Raw genomic sequence first — 22666 nt, forward strand, 5'->3', positions numbered from 1 at the left:
GCCATAAAGGATGAGATCTTGAGATTGCAACAATATGCATGGATATAGAGGGTTTTATGCTAAGTAAAATAAGTCAGATTAAAGGCAAATACCACAGGAATTCACTTATATGTGGAATCAGAACAGACCCATAAATACAAAGAACAAGCTGATAGTTGCCAGAGGAGAGTTGGATGTTGGGGAGGGATGGACGAAGAGAAGTGAAGTGGGAGAAACAGGCTTCCAGCTTAGGAATGAGTAAGTCATGGGGATACAAGGTACAGCATAGGGAATACAGTCAATAATATTGTTATAGTGCTGTATGCTAATTGCACTTGAGGAGAGCATAACGTATAGACTTGTCAAATCCCTATGTTGTACACCTAAAACTAATGTAACATTATGTGTCAACTATATTTCAATTAAAAAAAAAAAAGATTTTCAGAAAAATTTGTCTTCTGGGAATAGAAGAATTTCCAAATGGTCTAACTTAGTACTTGTATTTTAGTCATGTCTTTGCATTGGTGCATGGCTAGTGCCCAGTGTAACCATACTTTTACTTCTGTAAAACTTGATTTCACCCTCAGTGCTTCTAAACTTTGCAGCCTCACAGGTTTGATTCTCAACTTCTCTATTCTTTCTGAGAACCACTGTTTTAGACTCCTCTCTCAAGTAAGAGATTATCTAGGAGCAGAAGAGGAGGCGAGAGCAAGGAAAGTAGAGGAAAACAGATGCCCTGGGCAGCAGTGTCTAAGATTGGTGCTGAAATTTTGTTGGTGGAGATTCTTCCTCACTTGCATTTTTCTCATAGCTTCTGTCATAATCTTAGTTAAAAAAAAAAAATTCCCTGCAAATTTGCTATGCTTAAGTAAAAGTGGTAGAAAGGCTTCTGGGTAGCTCATTCAGTTGAACATCCAACTCTTGATTTCAGCTCAGGCCATGATCCCAGTGTTGTGGGATCGAGCCGCATATCAGGCTCTGTGCTGAGCATGGAGCCTGCTTAAGATTCTCTCTCTCTCTCTCTCTCTCTGTCTCTGTCTCTCTCTCCCCTCCCCACATTCCTCACCCCCATTGATGCTCACTCTAAAAAAAAAAAAAGTGGTAGAAGTGTGATACCATTGCCAAACATAGTAGTATTTAATTAAATAGATTTTGGTCAGTCAATAATTACTGAGTACCTACTATGTGCCAGGCACCATACCAAATGCAAAGGGTACACTAAAAACAGACAAGTCATTGCTCTAGTGAACATTGTATTGTAGACACAGGAGGCAGCCAGTCAACATGCAAATTAACGAATATTTTAGGTAGGGGAAAGTACAATGAGATCAATAATATGGAATAATGAGGACAGGGACTAGAAAGAGGTAGTTACTTCAGAATACTCAGAGAATGTCTCCTTAGGTGACATTTGATATCTGAGACCTGGATAATGAGAAGGAGCCAGCTATGCAAAAATCTCTGGGAAGAAATTCCTAACAGAAAGGAGACACTTGGCGTTTGGGGGCACTTGGCAAAGAACAGTGTGACTACATCCTAGATACAGGAGATAGTGATAGGAAGGGAGGCAGTTGAGGCCAACTTTGGAGACCCATATGGGCTAGGGACTAGGTGTGCTGGTCATTGTTCAACAACCAGCTCTCTGAACGCAGTTCTGATATGAATGTTGGTTAACATACTTTCCTTTACAGTAATAAGGTGAAAGTGAAATCATAAAGAAATGTTGTCAGGACATCACTCATTTTTTAAATTATTAGTGACTTTTTTGAAATGATAGTTTTTTGGGGCGCCTGGGTGGCGCAGTCGGCTAAGCGTCCGACTTCAGCCAGGTCACGATCTCGCGGTCCGTGAGTTCGAGCCCCGCGTCGGGCTCTGGGCTGATGGCTCAGAGCCTGGAGCCTGTTTCCGATTCTGTGTCTCCCTCTCTCTCTGCCCCTCCCCCGTTCATGCTCTGTCTCTCTCTGTCCCAAAAAAAATAAACGTTGAAAAAAAAAATTAAAAAAAAAAAAAAAAAAAAAAGAAATGATAGTTTTTTAATATTAGAGGATTATTTACTCAATTTTTGTGCTATTTACTATATAACAACTAAAGGCACAACTTGCTTTAACGTTTAATCTTCATTATTAATTTCTCCACCATTTTCATAGGTCTAGACAATCAGGGGAAAACAACTAAAGCCCCGATCTGTAACTGTGCCAATATCTGTGGTGTAAGTAGTCACTCTTTTACCCACATGAGGCCACTGAATGTGGGACCGGGAAGGGATGCAAAGTAACACGCCATTATATGGTATTGTGTTAAAAAAAGAATTGTTTTTCAAGAAATACTTACTAAGTACACAGTATGGGCCAAACACTATTCCATTTGCTGGGGCCAAAGTAATGAACAAAACAAAAACTTTTTTGATGGTAATAAGTGTTATGAAGAAAAAGAAAATAGAATAAGAAGTTAGATTTAGAACCAGACCTTCACATCACTCTTTCACAATGTGTTAAAACATTGTCTTAAAAAATAATAAGCCATAATTATGTAGTTTCATTAAGATGTATTCTAATTTTTCAAGAACAAAAGTTTTACCATGAATAAAATGTTCTTAAAACAATGTTCTTCATCTTTTTTCTCTCATATTTTTAATTTTAGTTTTTGTGTTTTATAATACACATAATATATTGGTATAAGAGTAGATATATAAAGTGTATGCACATGAAAGGGCTTAAAATTTTTTTTCATAGCATGCACAATAAAAAATGTTTGAAGGCCACTGCTTTAGCAATTAGATAAGTAACAGACGAGCCTCGGGGGTGCTCCTAGGAACATCTCTGCATTTTTAATAGGCCCCTAACCTGCTAGTAAGGAAGAACATTTCTGTGTTGTATTAGGTCCAGTGGGAGCTAAGTGGCCATTATGCAATAGATTATGAAGTACCAAATTGGACACCCTGAGTATACCCTCCACCTTAGGATCTCTTGTGAACACCACACGAGAGCCAAGACATGTAGACCAGCTGAGAGAGCCTTAAGAAACATTTCAAAGGATCCGTCCCCTAACAAGGCAGACCCCACAGCATGATCAGTGGCAACATGAAAGATTTAAGAGGGCAGTTTGATAACATGCTTCACCAAAGCAAAAGTTTTTTCCTGAATTGAGAAGGTGCCAGTATGGAAGAGAAGATTGAGCCTGTCAAGCCTATAACTCAGGCACCTACCCAGATGGCCCTGAAGGTTTACCAGCCTTCAATCTCTGAAACAGAATACCAGCAGCAACATGAGGCCACCCTACTGGAAGGAATGGAGAATGAAGCCTAGTGGTAGATCCAGACCATTAAAACACAGGCAACACTTCTTTCCAGGAGATCTTCCCTTTCTGGTTGGGTTAAGTCCCAGGTAGCTACTTGTGATAGGTAACCCATTAGTAATCCTAAGCTCTTTGCTGCACTGTATCACAATAATTTTTTGTATTTGTATCTCACACTAGAATGAGAGTTTCATATGTTTCTATGACGTGTGACACATTGTAGACACTCATTTACTGAAAGCTTAAATGACCATCTTCTTGGGTTTTGTTTTGTTTTCCCTGACTGACCACATAATTGCTCTCAAATCCACAACAATGAAGAATCCAGTGAATTAATCTACATTATAATGTTTTTGTTTCACCCAAAAAGCAATCTAAACATTTTAAAAGATTTGACCCAAGAAGTTTCAGTCATGAGAGTGGGGGCACCATGATGTAATTAGTGCCCATGTAAGAAGAGACAGCCGAGAGTTTACTGTCTCACATAGTGAGGTGGTAGGAGTCTACAAGCCAGAACAAGAACCCTCACCAGAACTCAGCTATGCAGTCATCCTGATCTCAAAATTCCAGCCTCCAGAGTTGTGAGAAAGTAAATCTGTTGTTCAAGCCACCCAGTCTGTGATGCTGTGTCATGGGAGCTCTGGCTAAGTAAGATAGGAAACAACTTGAATTTGAACATAATTCTCATGAGAAGTCAATCTGGAAAGGCTCTGCAGTGGGAACCAAAGGAATCTGGGTCTTGTTGAAAAAATCTGTGTTTATTGAATAGGCATTTTAAAATTTGGCTGGAAATATGGAACTACAAGTCGTAAGTTGGTGGTAGTACTCTACCTTGTCTAAATTCTATGCCACCTTAGATTTTTTGTTTTAGCCTTTGTGGAATTCTAGAACTGGATATATACATTCTTGAAGGATTTTTCTTAGATGAGGGCACCCAAGTAAGTGCCAAGAGAAAGGGCACTTTCTGTGTCTAGCCTCTTAACCCTTTGCAAACACACAAAAAGGAAATAAGATGCTCTCCATGGACTGCATAGTATGTTACAGTATTGTGAAGCATGGTTCCATTACAGTATTTGAAAATACTAAATCTTCCCTGATGAATATGGATGCAAAAATTCTCAATAAGATACTAGCAAATCGAATTCAACAGCATATAAAAAGAATTATTCACCATGATCAAGTGGGATTCATTCCTGGGATGCAGGGCTGGTTCAACATTTGCAAATCAATCTGTGCGATACATCACATTAATAAAAGAAAAGATAAGAACCATATGATCCTGTCAATCGATGCAGAAAAGGCCTTTGGCAAAATTCAGCACCGTTTCTTAATAAAAACCCTTGAGAAAGTCGGGATAGAAGGAACATGCTTAAACATCATAAAAGCCATTTCTGAAAAGCCCACAGCTAATATCATCCTCAATGGGGAAAAACTGAGAGCTTTTTCCCTGAGATCAGGAACATGACAGGGATGCCCACTCTCACCGCTGTTGTTTAACATAGTGCTGGAAGTTCTAGCATCAGCAATCAGACAACAAAAGGAAATCAAAGGCATCAAAATTGGCAAAGATGAAGTCAAGCTTTCACTTTTTGCAGATGACATGATACTGTACATGGAAAATCCGATAGACTCCACCAAAAGTCTGCTAGAACTGATACATGAATTCAGCAAAGTTGCAGGATGCAAAATCAATGTACAGAAATCAGTTGCATTCTTATACACTAACAATGAAGCAACAGAAAGACAAATAAAGAAACTGATCCCATTCACAATTGCACCAAGAAGCATAAAATACCTAGGAATAAATCTAACCAAAGATGTAAAGGATCTGTATGCTGAAAACTATAGAAAGCTTATGAAGGTAATTGAAGAAGATTTAAAGAAATGGAAAGACATTCCCTGCTCATGGATTGGAAAAATAAATATTGTCAAAATGTCAATACTACCCAAAGCTATCTACACATTCAATGCAATCCCAATCAAAATTGCACCAGCATTCTTCTCGAAACTAGAACAAGCAATCCTAAAATTCATATGGAACCACAAAAGGCCCCGAATAGCCAAAGTAATTTTGAAGAAGAAGACCAAAGCAGGAGGCATCACAATCCCAGACTTTAGCCTCTCCTACAAAGCTGTCATCATCAAGACGGCATGGTATTGGCACAAAAACAGACACATAGACCAATGGAATAGAATAGAAACCCCAGAACTAGACCCACAAACGTATGGCCAACTCATCTTCGACAAAGCAGGAAAGAACATCCAATGGAAAAAAAGACAGCCTCTTTAACAAATGGTGCTGGGAGAACTGGACAGCAACATGCAGAAGGTTGAAACTAGACCACTTTCTCACACCATTCACAAAAATAAACTCAAAATGGATAAAGGACCTGAATGTGAAACAGGAAACCATCAAAACCCTAGAGGAGAAAGCAGGAAAAGACCTCTCTGACCTCAGCCATAGCAATTTCTTACTCGACACATCCCCAAAGGCAAGGGAATTAAAAGCAAAAATGAATTACTGGGACCTTACGAAGATAAAAAGCTTCTGCACAGAAAAGGAAACAACCAACAAAACTAAAAGGCAACCAACGGAATGGGAAAAGATATTTGCAAATGACATATCGGACAAAGGGCTAGTATCCAGAATCTATAAAGAGCTCACCAAACTCCACACCCGAAAAACAAATAACCCAGTGAAGAAATGGGTAGAAAACATGAATAGATACTTCTCTAAAGAAGACATCCGGATGGCCAACAGGCACATGAAAAGATGCTCAATGTCGCTCCTCGTCAGGGAAATACAAATCAAAACCACACTCAGATATCACCTCACGCCAGTCAGAGTGACCAAAATGAACAAATCAGGAGACTATAGATGCTGGAGAGGATGTGGAGAAACGGGAACCCTCTTGCACTGTTGGTGGGAATGCAAATTGGTACAGCTGCTCTGGAAAACAGTGTGGAGGTTCCTCAGAAAATTAAAAATAGACCTACCCTATGACCCAGCAGTAGCACTGCTAGGAATTTACCCAAGGGATACAGGAGTTCTGATGCATAGGGGCACTTGTACCCCAATGTTTATAGCAGCACTCTCAACAATAGCCAAATTATGGAAAGAGCCTAAATGTCCATCAACTGATGAATGGATAAAGAAATTGTGGTTTATATACACAATGGAGTACTACGTGGCAATGAGAAAGGATGAAATATGGCCCTTTGTAGCAACGTGGATGGAACTGGAGAGTGTGATGCTAAGTGAAATAAGCCATACAGAGAAAGACAGATACCATATGTTTTCATTCTTATGTGGGTCCTGAGAAACTTAACAGAAACCCATGGGGGAGGGGAAGGAAAATTAAAAAAAAGAGGTTAGAGTGGGAGAGAGCCAAAGCATAAGAGACTCTTAAAAACTGAGAGCAAACTGAGGGTTGATGGGGGGTGGGAGGGAGGGAAGGGTGGGTGATGGGTATCGAGGAGGGCACCTTTTGGGATGAGCACTTGGTGTTGTATGGAAACCAATCTGACAATAAATTTCATATATTGAAAAAAAAAAAAGAAAATACTAAATCTTAAGCAAAAAGACCTACATATAGCCATAGGTTAAAAGAAAAATCCAAGCAGCATTTTTTTTTTTAATTTTTTTTTTCAACGTTTATTTATTTTTGGGACAGAGAGAGACAGAGCATGAACGGGGGAGGGGCAGAGAGAGAGGGAGACACAGAATCGGAAACAGGCTCCAGGCTCTGAGCCATCAGCCCAGAGCCCGACGCGGGGATCGAACTCACGGACCGCGAGATCGTGACCTGGCTGAAGTTGGACGCCCAACCGACTGCGCCACCCAGGCGCCCCCCAAGCAGCATTTTTAAAGAATGTCATAATCAAACTTTAATCTTCCTACATGATTTCTAAATGGAATTATTTTAAGTTAGAAACGTATAGAAAAGACGGAAGATTTTTTTTTCTTTTTAAATAAATTTGGATAATCTACCTGGAAAACTGTATCTTTTTCAATTGCTAAATTAGAACTAATTCACATTTGAATTTTGTGATGAGTCAAAGGAAGTGGCTCTGCCTGGCAACAACCATGTTGGTAGACAGGCTTTCCGACAGAGCAGAAGGGGCCTGAAGTCTGAGTTCAGTAGGGGCTGTTTAACACCTGTGCAACTGGAAGCAAATTCCTGAATATTTGAAGAATATATTTAGAGAGAGAGATTTTAAAGAGGTAATTAAGGTCAAATGAGGTTATGGAGTGGACCCCTAATCCAGTTTGGCCAGTTTCCACATAAGAGGCAGAGACACCAGGGATGCACACACACAGAGAAGGGGCCCTATGGAGACAGTGAGAAGTGAGCCATCTACAAGCCAGAGAGAGAGGCCTCAGGGAAACCAAACCTGCCAATACTTTTGTATTGGACTTCTAGCCTCCAGAACTGTGAGAAAATAAGTTTCTGTTGTTTAAGCTACCCAGTCTATGTATTTTGTTATCGCAGCCCTCGCAGACTGATCCAGTGGGCATAAGAATAATACCACCTCACAGGAGTTAGGATTACATGTGGCTGATGCTGCACTTGGCTCCTAGTAGATGCTTGATAAATGGAAGCCATTATTTGTGGCTCCGAAAGAAGGAGGACAAAATAAAATTCTCTTCTTCAGCAAGAAAATCAGTAATTATTCAAAATCTCTATGCCACTTTGATGGGGCGCCTGGGTGGCTCAGTCGGTTAAGCGGCCAACTTCGGCTCAGGCCATGATCTCTCGGTCCGTGAGTTCGAGCCCCGCATGGGGCTCTGTGCTGACAGCTCAGAGCCTGGAGCCTGTTTCAGATTCTGTGTCTCCCTCTCTCTGACCCTCCCCTGTTCATGCTCTGTCCCTCCCTGTCTCAAAAATAAAATGTTAAAAAAAAGGGTTTTTTTTAATTAAAAAAAACTCTATGCCACTTTGAGTAAATGCCTAATTTAATCTGAATAATAATCCTGTGCAAACCGTCTTCATCTTGCACACGAGGAAACTGAAGCCTTCAAAGGCTATGTAATTTGTCTAAAGTCACATAGAAAGTGGCAGAATCATGAACACGGCTTTAAAATCTGTATTCTTCCCACCATGCCATGCTACCTACAAAAGCAGCTTCCTAGATGCCAAAAGGTTACTAATGAAAGAGATGCATTCTAGATGTGTGCAGCAGACACACAGCAAGGGGTTAGCTTTTGTTGTGGGAATGTATTCCTGCCCACACACGGATGCCTGCAGTCAGAATCAAATATCTTTTCAAAAGAGACTTTTTAATCTGCTCAAGCACTTGAACCAAATATTCACTTAATATTCCAGAACTCTGTGCCAAAGGCATACGGCTAATTTGGCCTAAGGAATAGTAAGGCCATGTGTTAACAATTGTATGGCTTTTTCTTGCAGTGCCTGGTTTGAGGACAACTGAATGTAGACAGACATGTAGACAGATAACTGGGTCACGATAAGGTAACTGCAAAATTGAACCTTGGTTGGCCACATGTGTGGGTGGGTTCCCACACCTGTATTCTACCTTAGCCAAGGAGAGTATCAAATGAAATAATTATATTTTACAAATACACAAAATCGAATAAAAATACAATTTTATTTTATAAAAATATTAAAAAATATATTTTTATATTTTATAGTTGCTTCTAAATGTTCTTTCCAGTAATAATTAGCCCATGGGATTATGTTTTAAGATCACTTCCTATTACTGAGGAAAGCTCATACTAAAGGTGTTTTTCTTCGTGTTTACCATGACACATCACTTACATTTAAGCTTTTAAATTATTAAAACTATTTTTAGAGCAGTTTTAGGTTTACAGTGAAATTGAAAAGGAGGGACAGAAGTCCTCTAGAACTGATACATGAATTCAGCAAAGTCGCAGAATACAAAATTAATGTACAGAAATCAGTTGCATTCTTACACACTAATAATGAAGCAACAGAAAGACAAATAAAGAAACTGATCCCATTCACAATTTCACCTGAATCATAAAATACCTAGGAATAAACCTGACCAAAGATGTAAAACATCTGTATGCTGAAAACTATGCAAAGCTTATGAAGGAAATCGAAGAAAATGCAAAGAAATGGAAAAAAAAATCTGTGCTCATGGATTGGAAGAATAAATATTGTTAAAATGTCAATACTACCCAAAGCAATCTACACAGTCAATGCAATCCAAATCAAAATTGCACCAGCATTCTTTTTGAGGCTAGAACAAGCAATCCTAAAATTTGTATGGAACCACAAAAGACCTTGAATAGCCAAAGTAATATTGAAGAAGACCAAAGCAGGAGGTTTGCTTTGTCATCAAGACAGCATGGTATTGGCACAAAAATAGACACAGACCAATGTAATAGAATAGAGACCAAGTATGGCCAACTAATCTTTGACAAAGCAGGAAAGAATATCCAATGGAAAAAAGTCTCTTTAACAAATGGTGCTGGGAGAACTAGACAGCAACATGCAGAAGGATGAAACTAGACCCCTTTCTTACACCACTCACAAAAACAAACTCAAATGGATAAAGGACCTGAATGTGAGACAGGAAACCATCAAAACCCTAGAGGAGAAAGCAGGGAAAAACCTCTCCGACCTCAGCCGCAGCAATTTCTTACTTGACACATCCCCAAAGGCAAGGGAATTAAAAGCAAAAATGAACTATTGGGACCTCACAAAGATAAAAAGCTTCTGTACAGCAAAGGAAACAATCAACAAAACTAAAAGGCAACCAACAGAATGGGAAAAGATATTTGCAAATGACATATTGGACAAAGGGCTAGTATCCAAAATCTGTAAAGAGCTCACCAAACTCCACACCTGAAAAACAAGTAACCCAGTGAAGAAATGGGCAGAAAACATGAATACATACTTCTCTAAAGAAGACATCCGGATGGCCAACAGGCACATGAAAAGATGCTAAACGTCGCTCCTTATCAGGGAAATACAAATCAAAACCACACTCAGATATCATCTCACACCCATCAGAGTGGCTAAAATGAACAAATCAGGAGACTATAGATGCTGGAGAGGATGTGGAGAAACGGGAACCCTCTTGCACTGTTAGTGGGAATGCAAACTGGTGCAGCCCCTCTGGAAAACAGTGTGGAGGTTCCTCAAAAAATTAAAAATAGACCTACCCTATGACCCAGCAGTAGCACTGCTAGAAATTTACCCAAGGGATACAGGAATACTGATGCATAGGGGCACTTGTACCCCAATGTTTATAGCAGCACTGTCAACAATAGCCAAATTATGGAAAGAGCCTAAATGTCCAACTGATGCATGGATAAAGAAATTGTGGTTTGTATACACAATGGAATACTACGTGGCAATGAGAAAGAACGAAATATGGCCCTTTGTAGCAACGTGGATGGAACTGAAGAGTGTTATGCTAAGTGAAATAAACCATACTGAGAAAGACAGATACCATATGTTTTCACTCTTATGTGGATCCTGAGAAACTTAACAGAAACCCATGGGGGAGGGGAAGGGAAAAAAAAAAAAAAAAGAGGTTAGAGTGGGAGAGAGCCAAAGCATAAGAGACTTTTAAAAACTGAGAACTGAGGGTTGATGGGGGGGTGGGAGGAAGGGAAGGGTGGGTGATGGGTATTGAGGAAGGCATCTTTTGGGATGAGCACTGGGTGTTGTATGGAAACCAATTTGACAATAAATTTCATATATTGAAAAAAAAAAAAAAAGACATCCAGATGGCCAACAGGCACATGAAAAGATGCTCAACGTCACTCCTCATCAGGGAAATACAAATCAAAACCACACTCAGATATCACCTCATGCCCGTCAGAGTGGCTAAAATGAACAGATCAGGAGACTATAGATGCTGGAGAGGATGTGGAGTAACCGGAACCCTCTTGCACTGTTGGTGGGAATGCAAACTGGTGCAGCCCCTCTGGAAAACAGTGTGGAGGTTCCTCAAAAAATTAAAAATAGACCTACCCTATGACCCAGCAATAGCCCTGCTAGGAATTTACCCAAGGGATACAGGAGTGCTGATGCATAGGGACACTTGTACCCTAATGTTTATAGCAGCACTTTCAACAATAGCCAAATCATGGAAAGAGCCTAAATGTCCATCAACTGATGAATGGATAAAGAAGTTGTGGTTTATATACACAATGGAATACTACGTGGCAATGAGAAAGAATGAAATATGGCCTTTTGTAGCAATGTGGATGGAACTGGAGGGTTCCAGTGAAATAAGTCATACAGAGAAAGACAGATACCATATGTTTTCACTCTTATGTGGATCCTGAGAAGCTTAACAGAAGACCTTGGGGGAGGAGAAGGAAAAAAAAAGTTAGGGAGAGAGCCAAACCATAAGAGACTCTTAAAAACTGAGAATAAACTGAGGGTTGATGGGGGGTGGGAGGGAGGGAAGGGTGGGTGATGGGCATTGAGGAGGGCACCTGTTGGGATGAGCACTGGGTGATGTATGGAAACCAATTTGACAATAAATTTCATATAAAAAAAAAAAAGGAGGGACAGAGATTTTCCTTGTAGTCCTACCCCCACACATGCACACACCTCCCCCATTACCAACCTTTCCCACCAAAATAGTACATTTGTTACCAAGGATTAACCTACACTGACACATCATCATCATAATCACCCAAAGTTCACAGTTACCTTGGGGTTCACTCTTGGTATTGTATATTCTGTGGGTTTAGACGAATATATAATGACATGTATCTGTCATTATAATATCATACAGAGTAGGGATGCTTGGGTGGCTCCGTTGGTTAAGCATTTGACTCTTGATTTAGGCTCAGGTCATGATCTCAGGTTTGTGATTTTGAGCCCCATGCCAGGCTCTGCACTGACAGCGTGGAGCCTGCTTAAGATTCTCTCTTCTTCTCTACCTCTCCCCCGCTCACTCTCTCTTTCCCTCAAAATAAATAAACATTAAAAAACGGTTTAAAAAATATATACAGAGTAGTCTCACTGCACTGAAATCCACTGTCTTCTGCCCTATTCATCTCCTCTTACCCCCTGCCAGCACCCCCGGCAACCACTGATCTCTTGCCTCCATGTTTTAGTTACACTTAAATTTGTAAAAAATGTTTATTTATTTTGAGAGAGAGAGAGAGAGAGAGCACAAGCAGGGGAGGGGCAGAGAGAGAGAGGGGGGGAGAGAGAATCCCAAGCAGGCTTCTTGCTATTAGTGCAGAGCCCGATGCAGCCCCATGAACCATGAGATCATGACCTGAAACGAAATCAAGAGTCAGAAGCTTAACCAACTGAGCCACACAGGTGCCCCTAGTTATACTTAAATTTAAAAGAGTCACTAGGAAGTATCATTTTTATGCTAATTTTTGAAACTGAACTTAAGATTTATGGAAAAGCCATTTCTCATGATTGGCTATGACGCACTCTAGTGAGGTTTCATTGTAATGTTCTCTCTGATTTTGTGTGTTTGAGATTTTCCATAATAAAAACTTTTTAAAAAATAAGCCAGATTGACATTAAAAACATTATTTCTGCCTGATTCTAACATAAATGTTACAGATTCATACTTTGAAAAAGCTTTAAGATAGGAATATTCATGTGTCTCTGCTCATGAAGTCAAGGGCTGATGCAGAACGGATGGCTACTTCCAAATATCTTGGGTGTTTCTAGAACCTAATAAGATAACCATGCAGGAGTACACCCAGAATCCCATTGGCTCCTTGTGCAAGTGTGGCAGATGCTGTCAGTACACCATGACCTGTCCTCTTAGCACCTACCACTTCAAGGGCATGGCACCTTGTTTCCAATGTCGAATCTCTGTTAGACTCTACTAGACCTTCTCCCTTATTTAGAGACGGTTCTGCCTATACTAGCTAGGGGCAGACCTCAAGTGCTAGGGAATGAATGCTGCCTGTGAGCATCCCTCATCCAATGCCTAAAGGGAGCTGATGGATAAACTTCCTAGCTCTCTTCTCCTTCAGATTACTTAGTTCTGAGGCTCTTGTTCTACATTTTTATTTCCCAAATACCCCCCGCCCAGATATAATGTTGGTTTTCCAAAGTGACAACTTGCTAGAGAACATGTCCTTTATTAGCTTCCTCCTCTTCCCTGTCTCATCCTACTTCCCTACCAGTGTTCCTGGGATCACCTCTCAAATATGCTTCTTGTACCAGAATCCTTGTCTCAGGCTCTGCTTCTGTGAGAATTTAACCCAAGACAGCAAGATATCAAGCTGAGAGACCTAGCCCTCAATCTGAAGAAAATTTTCACAAAGGATTTTGAAACGATGTCCTGTAAATGAAGACAGTGTTTGGGTTAATATAAAATTTCCTCCCTCTTCAAAAATCATGGAGTAGGCTATACTTGCATCTACCCTTTGGAGCTGATGTAAATAGTTTGATGAGGATTGGGGCCGATGACCCCAATATTTAGGTAAAAATCTAAAGAATTCTTGAAATAAGAGGTTTTTTATGGGATTAAAACAATACCTTAGATAATTGATTGAATGGATTACAGTGGATGGAATTACATAATCCCAACTAAAAATGTGTGAATGCATAAATATTCACAGTGAGGATTGTGAGACAGATTAAGTTGGAAATTTGGTTGGCAACCGTGTTGTTAGAGAAGAATCAAAGCAAAATGCGAGGTTCTGTGTGATGAAATTCCATATGAATGTGACACTTTTTTAAACCTACATTTTTAGTTGAATAGAATATTTTTAGTCGGTATCATTTGTAAATTTGCAAGCTAGTGTCATCAGAAATGCCAGACTTGGGCGCCTGGGTGGCGCAGTCGGTTAAGCGTCCGACTTCAGCCAGGTCACGATCTCGCGGTCCGTGAGTTCGAGCCCCGCGTCAGGCTCTGGGCTGATGGCTCAGAGCCTGGAGCCTGTTTCCGATTCTGTGTCTCCCTCTCTCTCTGCCCTTCCCCCCGTTCGTGCTCTGTCTCTCTCTGTCCCAAAAAAATAAATTAAAAAAAAGTTGAAAAAAAAAAAAGAAATGCCAGACTCAGTGTATGTAAGCTTTTTTACTTTTGACTGCTATCTAGTTTTAATATTAATAAAAACCTTGTTTTTACCACTTACCATAATTCCTTGATGGTATCTTGGATATTATAAAGAAAGAACTTGGTAGGATTCCCAGGTTTGTCATTTAACTACTTGGGTTGATTATGGTGCCAATGAGCAGAATAGGGAGTAAGTGATAAAGATGTGGTTTGGCTGCATAATATTCCATTGTGTGTGTGTGTGTGTATCTCACATCTTCCTTATCCATTCATCTATTGATGGACACTTAGGTTGCTTCCATATCTTGGCTATTGTAAATAATGCTGCGGTGAACATGGGGCACATATATGCTTTCAAATAAGTATTTTTTTTTTCCATTGGGTAAGCAGTGAAATTAACTAGATCATATGGTGCTTCTGTTTTTAAGGTTTTGAAAAACATACTGTTTTCTACAGTGGCTGTACCAATTTGCATTCCCACCAAGAGTGTATGAAGGTTCCTTTTTCTCCACATCCTCACCAACACTTGTTATTTCTTATGTTTTTGATTCTAGCTATTCTGACAGATGTGAGGTGGCATCTCATTGTGCTTTGGATTTGCATTTCCCTGATGATTAGTGATGCTGAGCATCTTTTCATGTGTCTGTTGGCCATCTTTAGGTCTTCTTTGGAAAACGTCTATTTAGGTCCTTTGCCCATTTTTAAGTTGGGTTGAGGTTATCAGACAAAATGAATGAAAGGGAGTGGAAAATACAGGCTTCCAGTCATGGAACAAATAAGTCATGGGAATAAAAGGCACAGTATAAGGAACACAGTCAATGATATTGTAAGAACATTGTATGGTGACAGATGGTAGCTACTTGTGAGTATAGCATAATGTTTAAACTTGTGGAATCACTGTGTTGTACGCCTGAAACAAAAAAAAAAAATTAAAGGAAATATCTGGATTGAGAATAGAAGAGACAACTTATAATTTAAGGCATCTGTGGACCATGGAGGAGGTGATGTCTGATAGGTGATGAGTACAATGTCCTATACATGGTTTACAAGAGCTAAATCTATCTGTTCCCTGCTTTATTGTCAAGCCACGCCCCCATCACAGACCATGCCTTCACCCACATCTGACACTCTCTGCTCTGGGTTTACACTGGCTGTTCCCTCTGACTGAAACACCTTTTGTATTCCTCCCCCTCCGTCACCCAGACAACTCATGTTTGAACACCTTCTAAGACAGAGCACTCACAGCTCCACCCTTTTCTGCTGTGACTTTGGCATTAACTCAGTTTCCTGAGACAGTGGTGCGAATATAGGAACACCTCACTGGGCTATTAAAATTAATTATACAAGAAATTGTGGTTTATATACAAAATGGAATACTATGTGGCAATGAGAAAGAATGAAATATGGCCTTTTGTAGCAACGTGGATGGAACTGGAGAGTGTGATGCTAAGTGAAATAAGCCATACAGAGAAAGACAGATACCATATGGTTTCACTCTTATGTGGATCCTGAGAAACTTAACAGAAACCCATGGGGGAGGGGAAGGAAAAAAAAAAAAAAAGAGGTTAGAGTGGGAAAAAGCCAAAGCATAAGAGACTGTTAAAAACTGAGAACAAACTGAGGGTTGATGGGGGGTGGGAGGGAGGGGAGGGTGGGGGATGGGTATTGAGGAGGGCACCTTTTGGGATGAGCACTGGGTGTTGTATGGAAACCAATTTGACAATAAATTTCATATATTGAAAAAAATAAAAAATAAAAAAATAAAAAAAATTCACTGATATAAAAAATAAATAAATAAATAAATAAAATTATACATCTAAAGCACTTAAAACAGCATGGCACAAGAAGTGTTCTCCAAGTCTTTGCTCTTACTGTTAGGTGCTGTCTTACAAGAGAGCCCACATCATCATCTGTTAAAAAAAAATTCTTTTTTAAGATTTGTTGTAATAACAGTCTTACCAAATAGTGCTGATTTAAAACAATGAGTGTTCTGGTCTTTTCTAACTCTTATCACAAACAACTGTTTTAAATAATTTTTACCAGGCTTTCCCCCCCATCTCTTTTAACCTGTAAATTGGTTTTTTGTGTGTGAGTTGCCATAATCTGTATACTGCTTATCTTTTATGCCTGCGTTGTATCTCATTGTTTTAAGAATTTCCTGATATTTGAAGGGCACCTGGGTAGCTCAGTTGGTTAAACCTCCAACTTCGGCTCAGTTCATGATCTCATGGTTCCATGAGTTTGAGCCCTGCGTCAGGCTCTGTGCTGACAGCTCAGAGGCTGCTTCAGAATCTGTCATCCTCTCTTTCTCTGCCCCTCCCCTGCACAAATGCACATGCTCACTCTCTGTCTCTCAAAAATAAATATTTAAGGGTCACCTGGCTGGTTCAGTTGGTTAGGCGTCCAACTTTGGGCTCAGGTCATGATCTCGTGGTTCGTGGGTTTGAGCCCAATGTCAGGCTCTGTGCTGACAGCTCCAATTCTTTATTATTTTGATTGGGCCTGTTAAGTCTTTTCCTATGAGTTAATTGAGAATTTTCTGAAAAGTGAAATCAAATCAAATTTTATTTTTATACCTTTTATGAATTTCTCCAAATGTTCTCTATTTTTTATATCTATTATAACCATAGATATCTATTAATCAGTGTAAGTGCTAACATAAGAAATTTAAGAATGTATGCTGTCTTGTATAAATTTTTGAATATGAATTATACCAAAAAGTTAGTAAGCTAAAAATAGTACCTTTGTGGTTAAGAGCAAGGGAGCTTGAAGTTTAAGTTTTTCTAACAGATGTGAATTGCCGTTACTTAAAAAACTGACTTAGGGGCGCCTGGGTGGCGCAGTCGGTTAAGCGTCCGACTTCAGCCAGGTCACGATCTCGCGGTCCGTGAGTTCGAGCCCCGCGTCGGGCTCTGGGCTGATGGCTCAGAGCCTGGAGCCTGTTTCCGATTCTGTGTCTCCCTCTCTCTCTGCTCCTCCCCCGTTCATGCTCTGTCTCTCTCTGTCCCAAAAATAAATAAACGTTGAAAAAAAAAAAATTTTTTTTAAAAACTGACTTGGAGGGGTGCCTGGGTGGCTCAGTCGGTTGAGTGACCGACTTCAGCTCAGGTCATGATCTTACGGTTTGTGAGTTCAAGCCCGACGTTGGGCTCTGTGCTGACAGCTCAGAGCCTGGAGCCTGCTTCAGATTCTGTGTCTCCCTCTCTCTCTGCCCCTCCCCCACTCATGCTGTCTCAGAAATAAACGTTAAAAAAATTTTTTTTAAAACTGACTTGGAAATACACTTAGCTACAGGCCTATTTAGACCTAAATTAAAGTAATCTTTTAACTTTTTATTGTAGTATGTATAATTTAGTTGATGAGAAAAATAACCCATTAAGAATAAGGTTATTAAATGTAATTGATGATTTCTTTTCAATGTAATACCTTTCCCCTTTCATATTTTAGCATCAAGAATACTTTATAGCACAATTATAACTATTATAAATGTCAAAGAAATTTAAGAGTTTATTCATGATAACACAAATGTTCTTTTTTTTTTTTTTAACTTTTGAATTAGATCATAGAAAATTCTGTACTATCCATTGCACTGGCTACTTGAGAAGCTGGCCTCCAAATATTGTTGGAATGGAAGAAGAAAAGGACAGTAAGAAAGACAGTAGTAATTTTACCTGCCTTGTTGCCATTGGAAGGTTACATCCATATATTGTACCACAGAACAGTGGAGAAATTAAAGTGAAACCAACTGAATTTATAACCCGGTTTGCAATGAATGGGAAGTTTGTCTATGTGGACCAAAGGTGAACATTTATTTATTGCCATAATGATTAGCATTCAATGGGATACTTAAGGCTATTAAAGATGTACCTTGATAGTACTGCTAGACTGTTAAGGCTTCAGAACAGGAAATAAGTTTAAATGAAAAAAGAATGTGGATATGTGCATAATTTTGTTCAAGTCAAAAAATAAACTTGGGGGGCGCCTGGGTGGCGCAGTCGGTTAAGCGTCCGACTTCAGCCAGGTCACGATCTCGCGGTCCGTGAGTTCGAGCCCCGCGTCGGGCTCTGGGCTGATGGCTCAGAGCCTGGAGCCTGTTTCCGATTCTGTGTCTCCCTCTCTCTCTGCCCCTCCCCCGCTCATGCTCTGTCTCTCTCTGTCCCAAAAATAAATAAACGTTGAAAAAAAAAAAAGAAAAAAAGAAAAAAAAATACTATATAAAAAAAAATAAATAAACTTGGAATATTTCTGAGCCAGTGGTGCAGAAACTGAGCATGGTCTGTGGCCACAATTTTATTGGTGAATGGTAAAAAGAGTCTACCCTGGGCTGGGGGGGGATGTCCATTCTAGCCTGGGTCTAGGGCAGCCAAAGGGGGGGCCCGGTGATGCATATGGCTTACTCATCCCCTGTCACTTTCCCACTATTGTGACTGTATGTGGACCTACAGTACTCTGGAAGGGAATGCATTCACCAATCTGAAGTTTATTTTTGATTTTAAAACCAGGGCAACAGCAATTTTAGGATACCTGCCTCAGGAACTTTTGGGAACTTCTTGTTATGAATATTTTCATCAGGATGACCATAGTAATTTGACTGACAAGCACAAAGCAGGTAGGCATTGAGTAGGGTAATTTTTTTGGTACTTTTTCATTACAGTTTCAACTCATTTTTCATTCCTGTGAAATCTGAAACTTGAATTAACCCTCAAGGGATTGATTTATGTAGCAGTAGACCGTTATGCTGATTATTATCCTTTCTTGTTAAGTTCTACAGAGTAAAGAGAAAATCTTTACAGATTCATACAAATTCAGAAAGAAAGATGGCTCTTTTGTAACTTTAAAAAGCCAGTGGTTTAGTTTCACAAATCCTTGGACCAAAGAACTGGAATATATTGTGTCTGTCAACAATTTAGTTTTGTAAGTAACTTTTATGTTGTTAAGATCTTTATGTTGATTTCAAATAAGTGTCATGTCTTTTCTTGTCTTGCTAAACCATTAAAGTTGCATGATCATCTGGCTTTACAACTTCAGTACATACTTTTTGTAATTCATTCACTGTTGACTGGTGTTACTTCTCAGAATTAGGCTGAAAGTTTTCCCTTTTGGAATACATTTCTTTTTGCTTGGTATAAAATGTGATAGTAAATGCATTTAAGTACTTTCTTCCTACCTTTCATGGCCTTGTCATGACCTTCCAATAAATGATGTGGTTGTAGCTTTAAACTATATATCATCGTAAGAAATTGTTTTGTCCCACGGATCATTTTTATAGACATCTTCTAAGCCTGAGGTACTACATGTGATTGTGTAGGAATATTTGGCCGAGGGATAAGCACAAATCCAGCCTAAGCACTGCTTGCCAAACCCTGGCTATGGCTGTGTCAGCTAACTTAAAGGAAGAACAACTTTCCCTGCTTTGCTTAATAGGATAGCATAGCCCATTTTAAGTATGATTATTTTTCTGTAAGTTTTTCATTGTAATTGCTGTAACATTAGCCCAATTCTGATTCCTGATCTACTATATTTAGGTTTTTAAAAGGCCCCCAAAGCTTGGCATTCCAGCACTATACCCTGTTTATCATTCCAATAATCCTTGCCTTCTTATCATTAGTATACAAACCGAGAGTTTGTGACTGAGAAAATGTACCTTATAGGGTAATAGGACATTTAGCAAATGTCCTGGTACTTAGCACATAAATACTTTGATCTCTAGTGGTGACATTAACAATAAGTATATATAAAACAAAAAGGTCAAGAACTGATAAAGCCACTACATTAAAGCTCTACTTATTTAACAATTTCCTTCACCTAAAAAAAAAATCACCTATGGTGTTTCTTCATTCTAGGGGACATAGTGAGGTTAGAGAAGCATCGTTACTTCCTTGCAGCTCTCAATTATCAGAAGGTAAGCTTGGTTTTAAATGATGGGGATTTATTACTAGGAGTGTTGTTATTGTTACCATCTTTTTCTGTCTTGGAGATGGAAAGATTTCAAGGTAATATTGCAAAGACTTGTAGGGCTAAAGTTATCCTCTACAATTCTACAATTCTTTGATTACCCTTCCAATATACTCTTACACTGTATTGCAATTAGTTGTTTGTTCATCTGGTCTGCCCCTTGATCAAGTTCTTCAAGAGTAGGAATGGTATTTTATCCATTATCTATCTAGTGGCTAGCATAGTTCCTTGTAGTTTGTGGCACTCAATACATATCTGTTGAGCAAATTAATGAAAGGTATTAATGGGGAGTTTTTGCTTATCTTGGTTTTTCACCACAGAAATATTTTATTCTATTACTTGTATAAATAAAAACAGAAATATGAAGGAATATTAAAAATAAAGCAGTATTACTCTGGTTTCAGTGTGGAGATTAAAATGGGAAGGAACTGTCTGTGCTCAAGGGTTACAGGTCATGATTATACCCTCAATGATGTTCTACACATTTGACTCCTATCATCCTTCATACACGTCTTAAGCCATCATGAGTTATGTTTGTAATGCAAGCATAAATATTTCTAATATTTTAGGATGTAGCTAGTCTGTTTCTTTTAAAAAGGAAAATGGGAAATGTATTTGAATTAAGATAAAAATATTAACCAAAGTTATACATAACTTTTTAGAAGTCTTCAATTGGATTTTCCCTTTTGTTATTATTTAGAATCCTCAAAACCATCTTATATTAATGTACCTGGAATGTCTACTGGAATAGTACTTGGCCCTGGTAGTATTGGAACAGATCTTGTAAATGAAGTCCTGGACTTACAAAGGTAATGTTTTATTGCTGCAAATATCTTCACAAGTGAAATTATTATAAAACCAGTAGTCAAAAATCAGTAAGTTTCCTATATTCAAACAATAACCAGTTCAATAACACAATGGAAGAGAAGATCATTTTTATAGTAGCAACAAAAAAGGTTAAGTATTATATGGGGCACCTGGGTGGCTCAGTCAGTTAAGCGGGCCAACTTCAGCTCAGGTCATGATCTCATGGTTCGTGTGTTCCAGCCCCATGTCAGAGCTCTGCTGTCAGAGCCTGCTTGGGATTCTCTCTCTCCCTCCTCTCTCTCTGCCGCTTCCCCCCCTCAAAATAAAGAAATAAACTTAAAAAAATAAAAACTATAAGAAGTGTATCAAGAACACAGGTATGGATTTTTATAATCTTAGTTTAGAAACTCCTTTCTAAACATCACAAAAAATCTATAATTCATAAAGAAAAAAGTTAATTATATAAAAACTCAAAACTTAAGCATAATAACCATTCTGAAAAAGGTAAATAATAAGTTGCAGAAAATGTGTGTTTCAGGTGATAAAATGAATATATCTTACTATAGAAATTTGATAGTATAACATTATTAACTTCATTTAAACTTTATAAATAAACTTTATAACTTTATTAACCTTTATTTATATTAAAGTTTATATAGGGTATAAATAATAAAGTTATTAAAGAATTTTTTAATTTTATTTATTTTTTTTAACTGAAGTATAATTTTTTTTCAATATATGAAATTTATTGTCAAATTGGTTTCCATACAACACCCAGTGCTCATCCCAAAGGTGCCCTCCTCAGTACCCATCACCCACCCTCCCCTCCCTCTCACCCCCTATCAACCCTCAGTTTGTTCTCAGTTTTTAAGAATCTCTTATGCTTTGGCTCTCTCCCACTCTAACCTCTTTTTTTTTTTTTTTTTTCCTTCCCCTCCTCCATGGGTTTCTGTTAAATTTCTCAGGATCCACATAAGAGTGAAAACATATGGTATCTGTCTTTCTCTGTATGGCTTATTTCACTTAGCATCACACTCTCCAGTTCCATCCACGTTGCTACAAAGGGCCATATTTCGTTCTTTCTCATTGCCATGTAGTACTCCATTGTGTATATAAACCACAATTTCTTTATCCATTCATCAGTTGATGGACATTTAGGCTCTTTCCATAATTTGGCTATTGTTGAGAGTGCCAAATAAACATTGGGGTACAAGTGCCCCTATGTATCAGCACTCCTGTATCCCTTGGGTAAATTCCTAGCAGTGCTACTGCTGGGTCATAGGGTAGGTCTATTTTTAATTTTTTGAGGAACCTCCACACTGTTTTCCAGAGCGGCTGCACCAGTTTGCATTCCCACCAACAGTGCAAGAGGGTTCCTGTTTCTCCACATCCTCTCCAGCATCTATAGTCTCCTGATTTGTTCGTTTTAGCCACTCTGACTGGCATGAGGTGATATCTGAGTGTGGTTTTGATTTGTATTTCCCTGATGAGGAGCTACGTTGAGCATCTTTTCATGTGCCTGTTGGCCATCCGGATGTCTTCTTTAGAGAAGTGTCTATTCATGTTTTCTGCCCATTTCTTCACTGGGTTATTTGTTTTATGGGTGTGGAGTTTGGTGAGCTCTTTATAGATTTTGGATACT

At 39.0% G+C, this 22666-nt stretch overlaps 1 protein-coding gene and 1 long non-coding RNA gene across 12 annotated transcripts in view; one reads left to right on the forward strand and one right to left on the reverse strand.

Moving 5' to 3' along the window:
- The window catches only part of ARNTL2 (aryl hydrocarbon receptor nuclear translocator like 2), a 125169-nt gene that overhangs the window by 88822 nt on the left and 13681 nt on the right, over positions 1 to 22666 (forward strand). For all 11 annotated transcript variants that reach the window (XM_045466212.1, XM_045466216.1, XM_045466219.1 and 8 more), the window contains 5 exons: positions 17822 to 18062; positions 18765 to 18871; positions 19026 to 19176; positions 20106 to 20164; positions 20918 to 21026. In XM_045466212.1, coding sequence (XP_045322168.1) covers positions 17822 to 18062; positions 18765 to 18871; positions 19026 to 19176; positions 20106 to 20164; positions 20918 to 21026 — 667 coding nt within the window. The remainder of the gene's footprint in view (positions 1 to 17821; positions 18063 to 18764; positions 18872 to 19025; positions 19177 to 20105; positions 20165 to 20917; positions 21027 to 22666) is intronic.
- LOC123591670 overlaps positions 1 to 22666 on the reverse strand; it is a 111141-nt gene that overhangs the window by 28663 nt on the left and 59812 nt on the right. The window lies entirely within an intron of this gene.

The sequence above is a fragment of the Leopardus geoffroyi genome, chromosome B4, assembly GCF_018350155.1.
Source record: "Leopardus geoffroyi isolate Oge1 chromosome B4, O.geoffroyi_Oge1_pat1.0, whole genome shotgun sequence".
NCBI lineage: Eukaryota > Metazoa > Chordata > Mammalia > Carnivora > Felidae > Leopardus > Leopardus geoffroyi.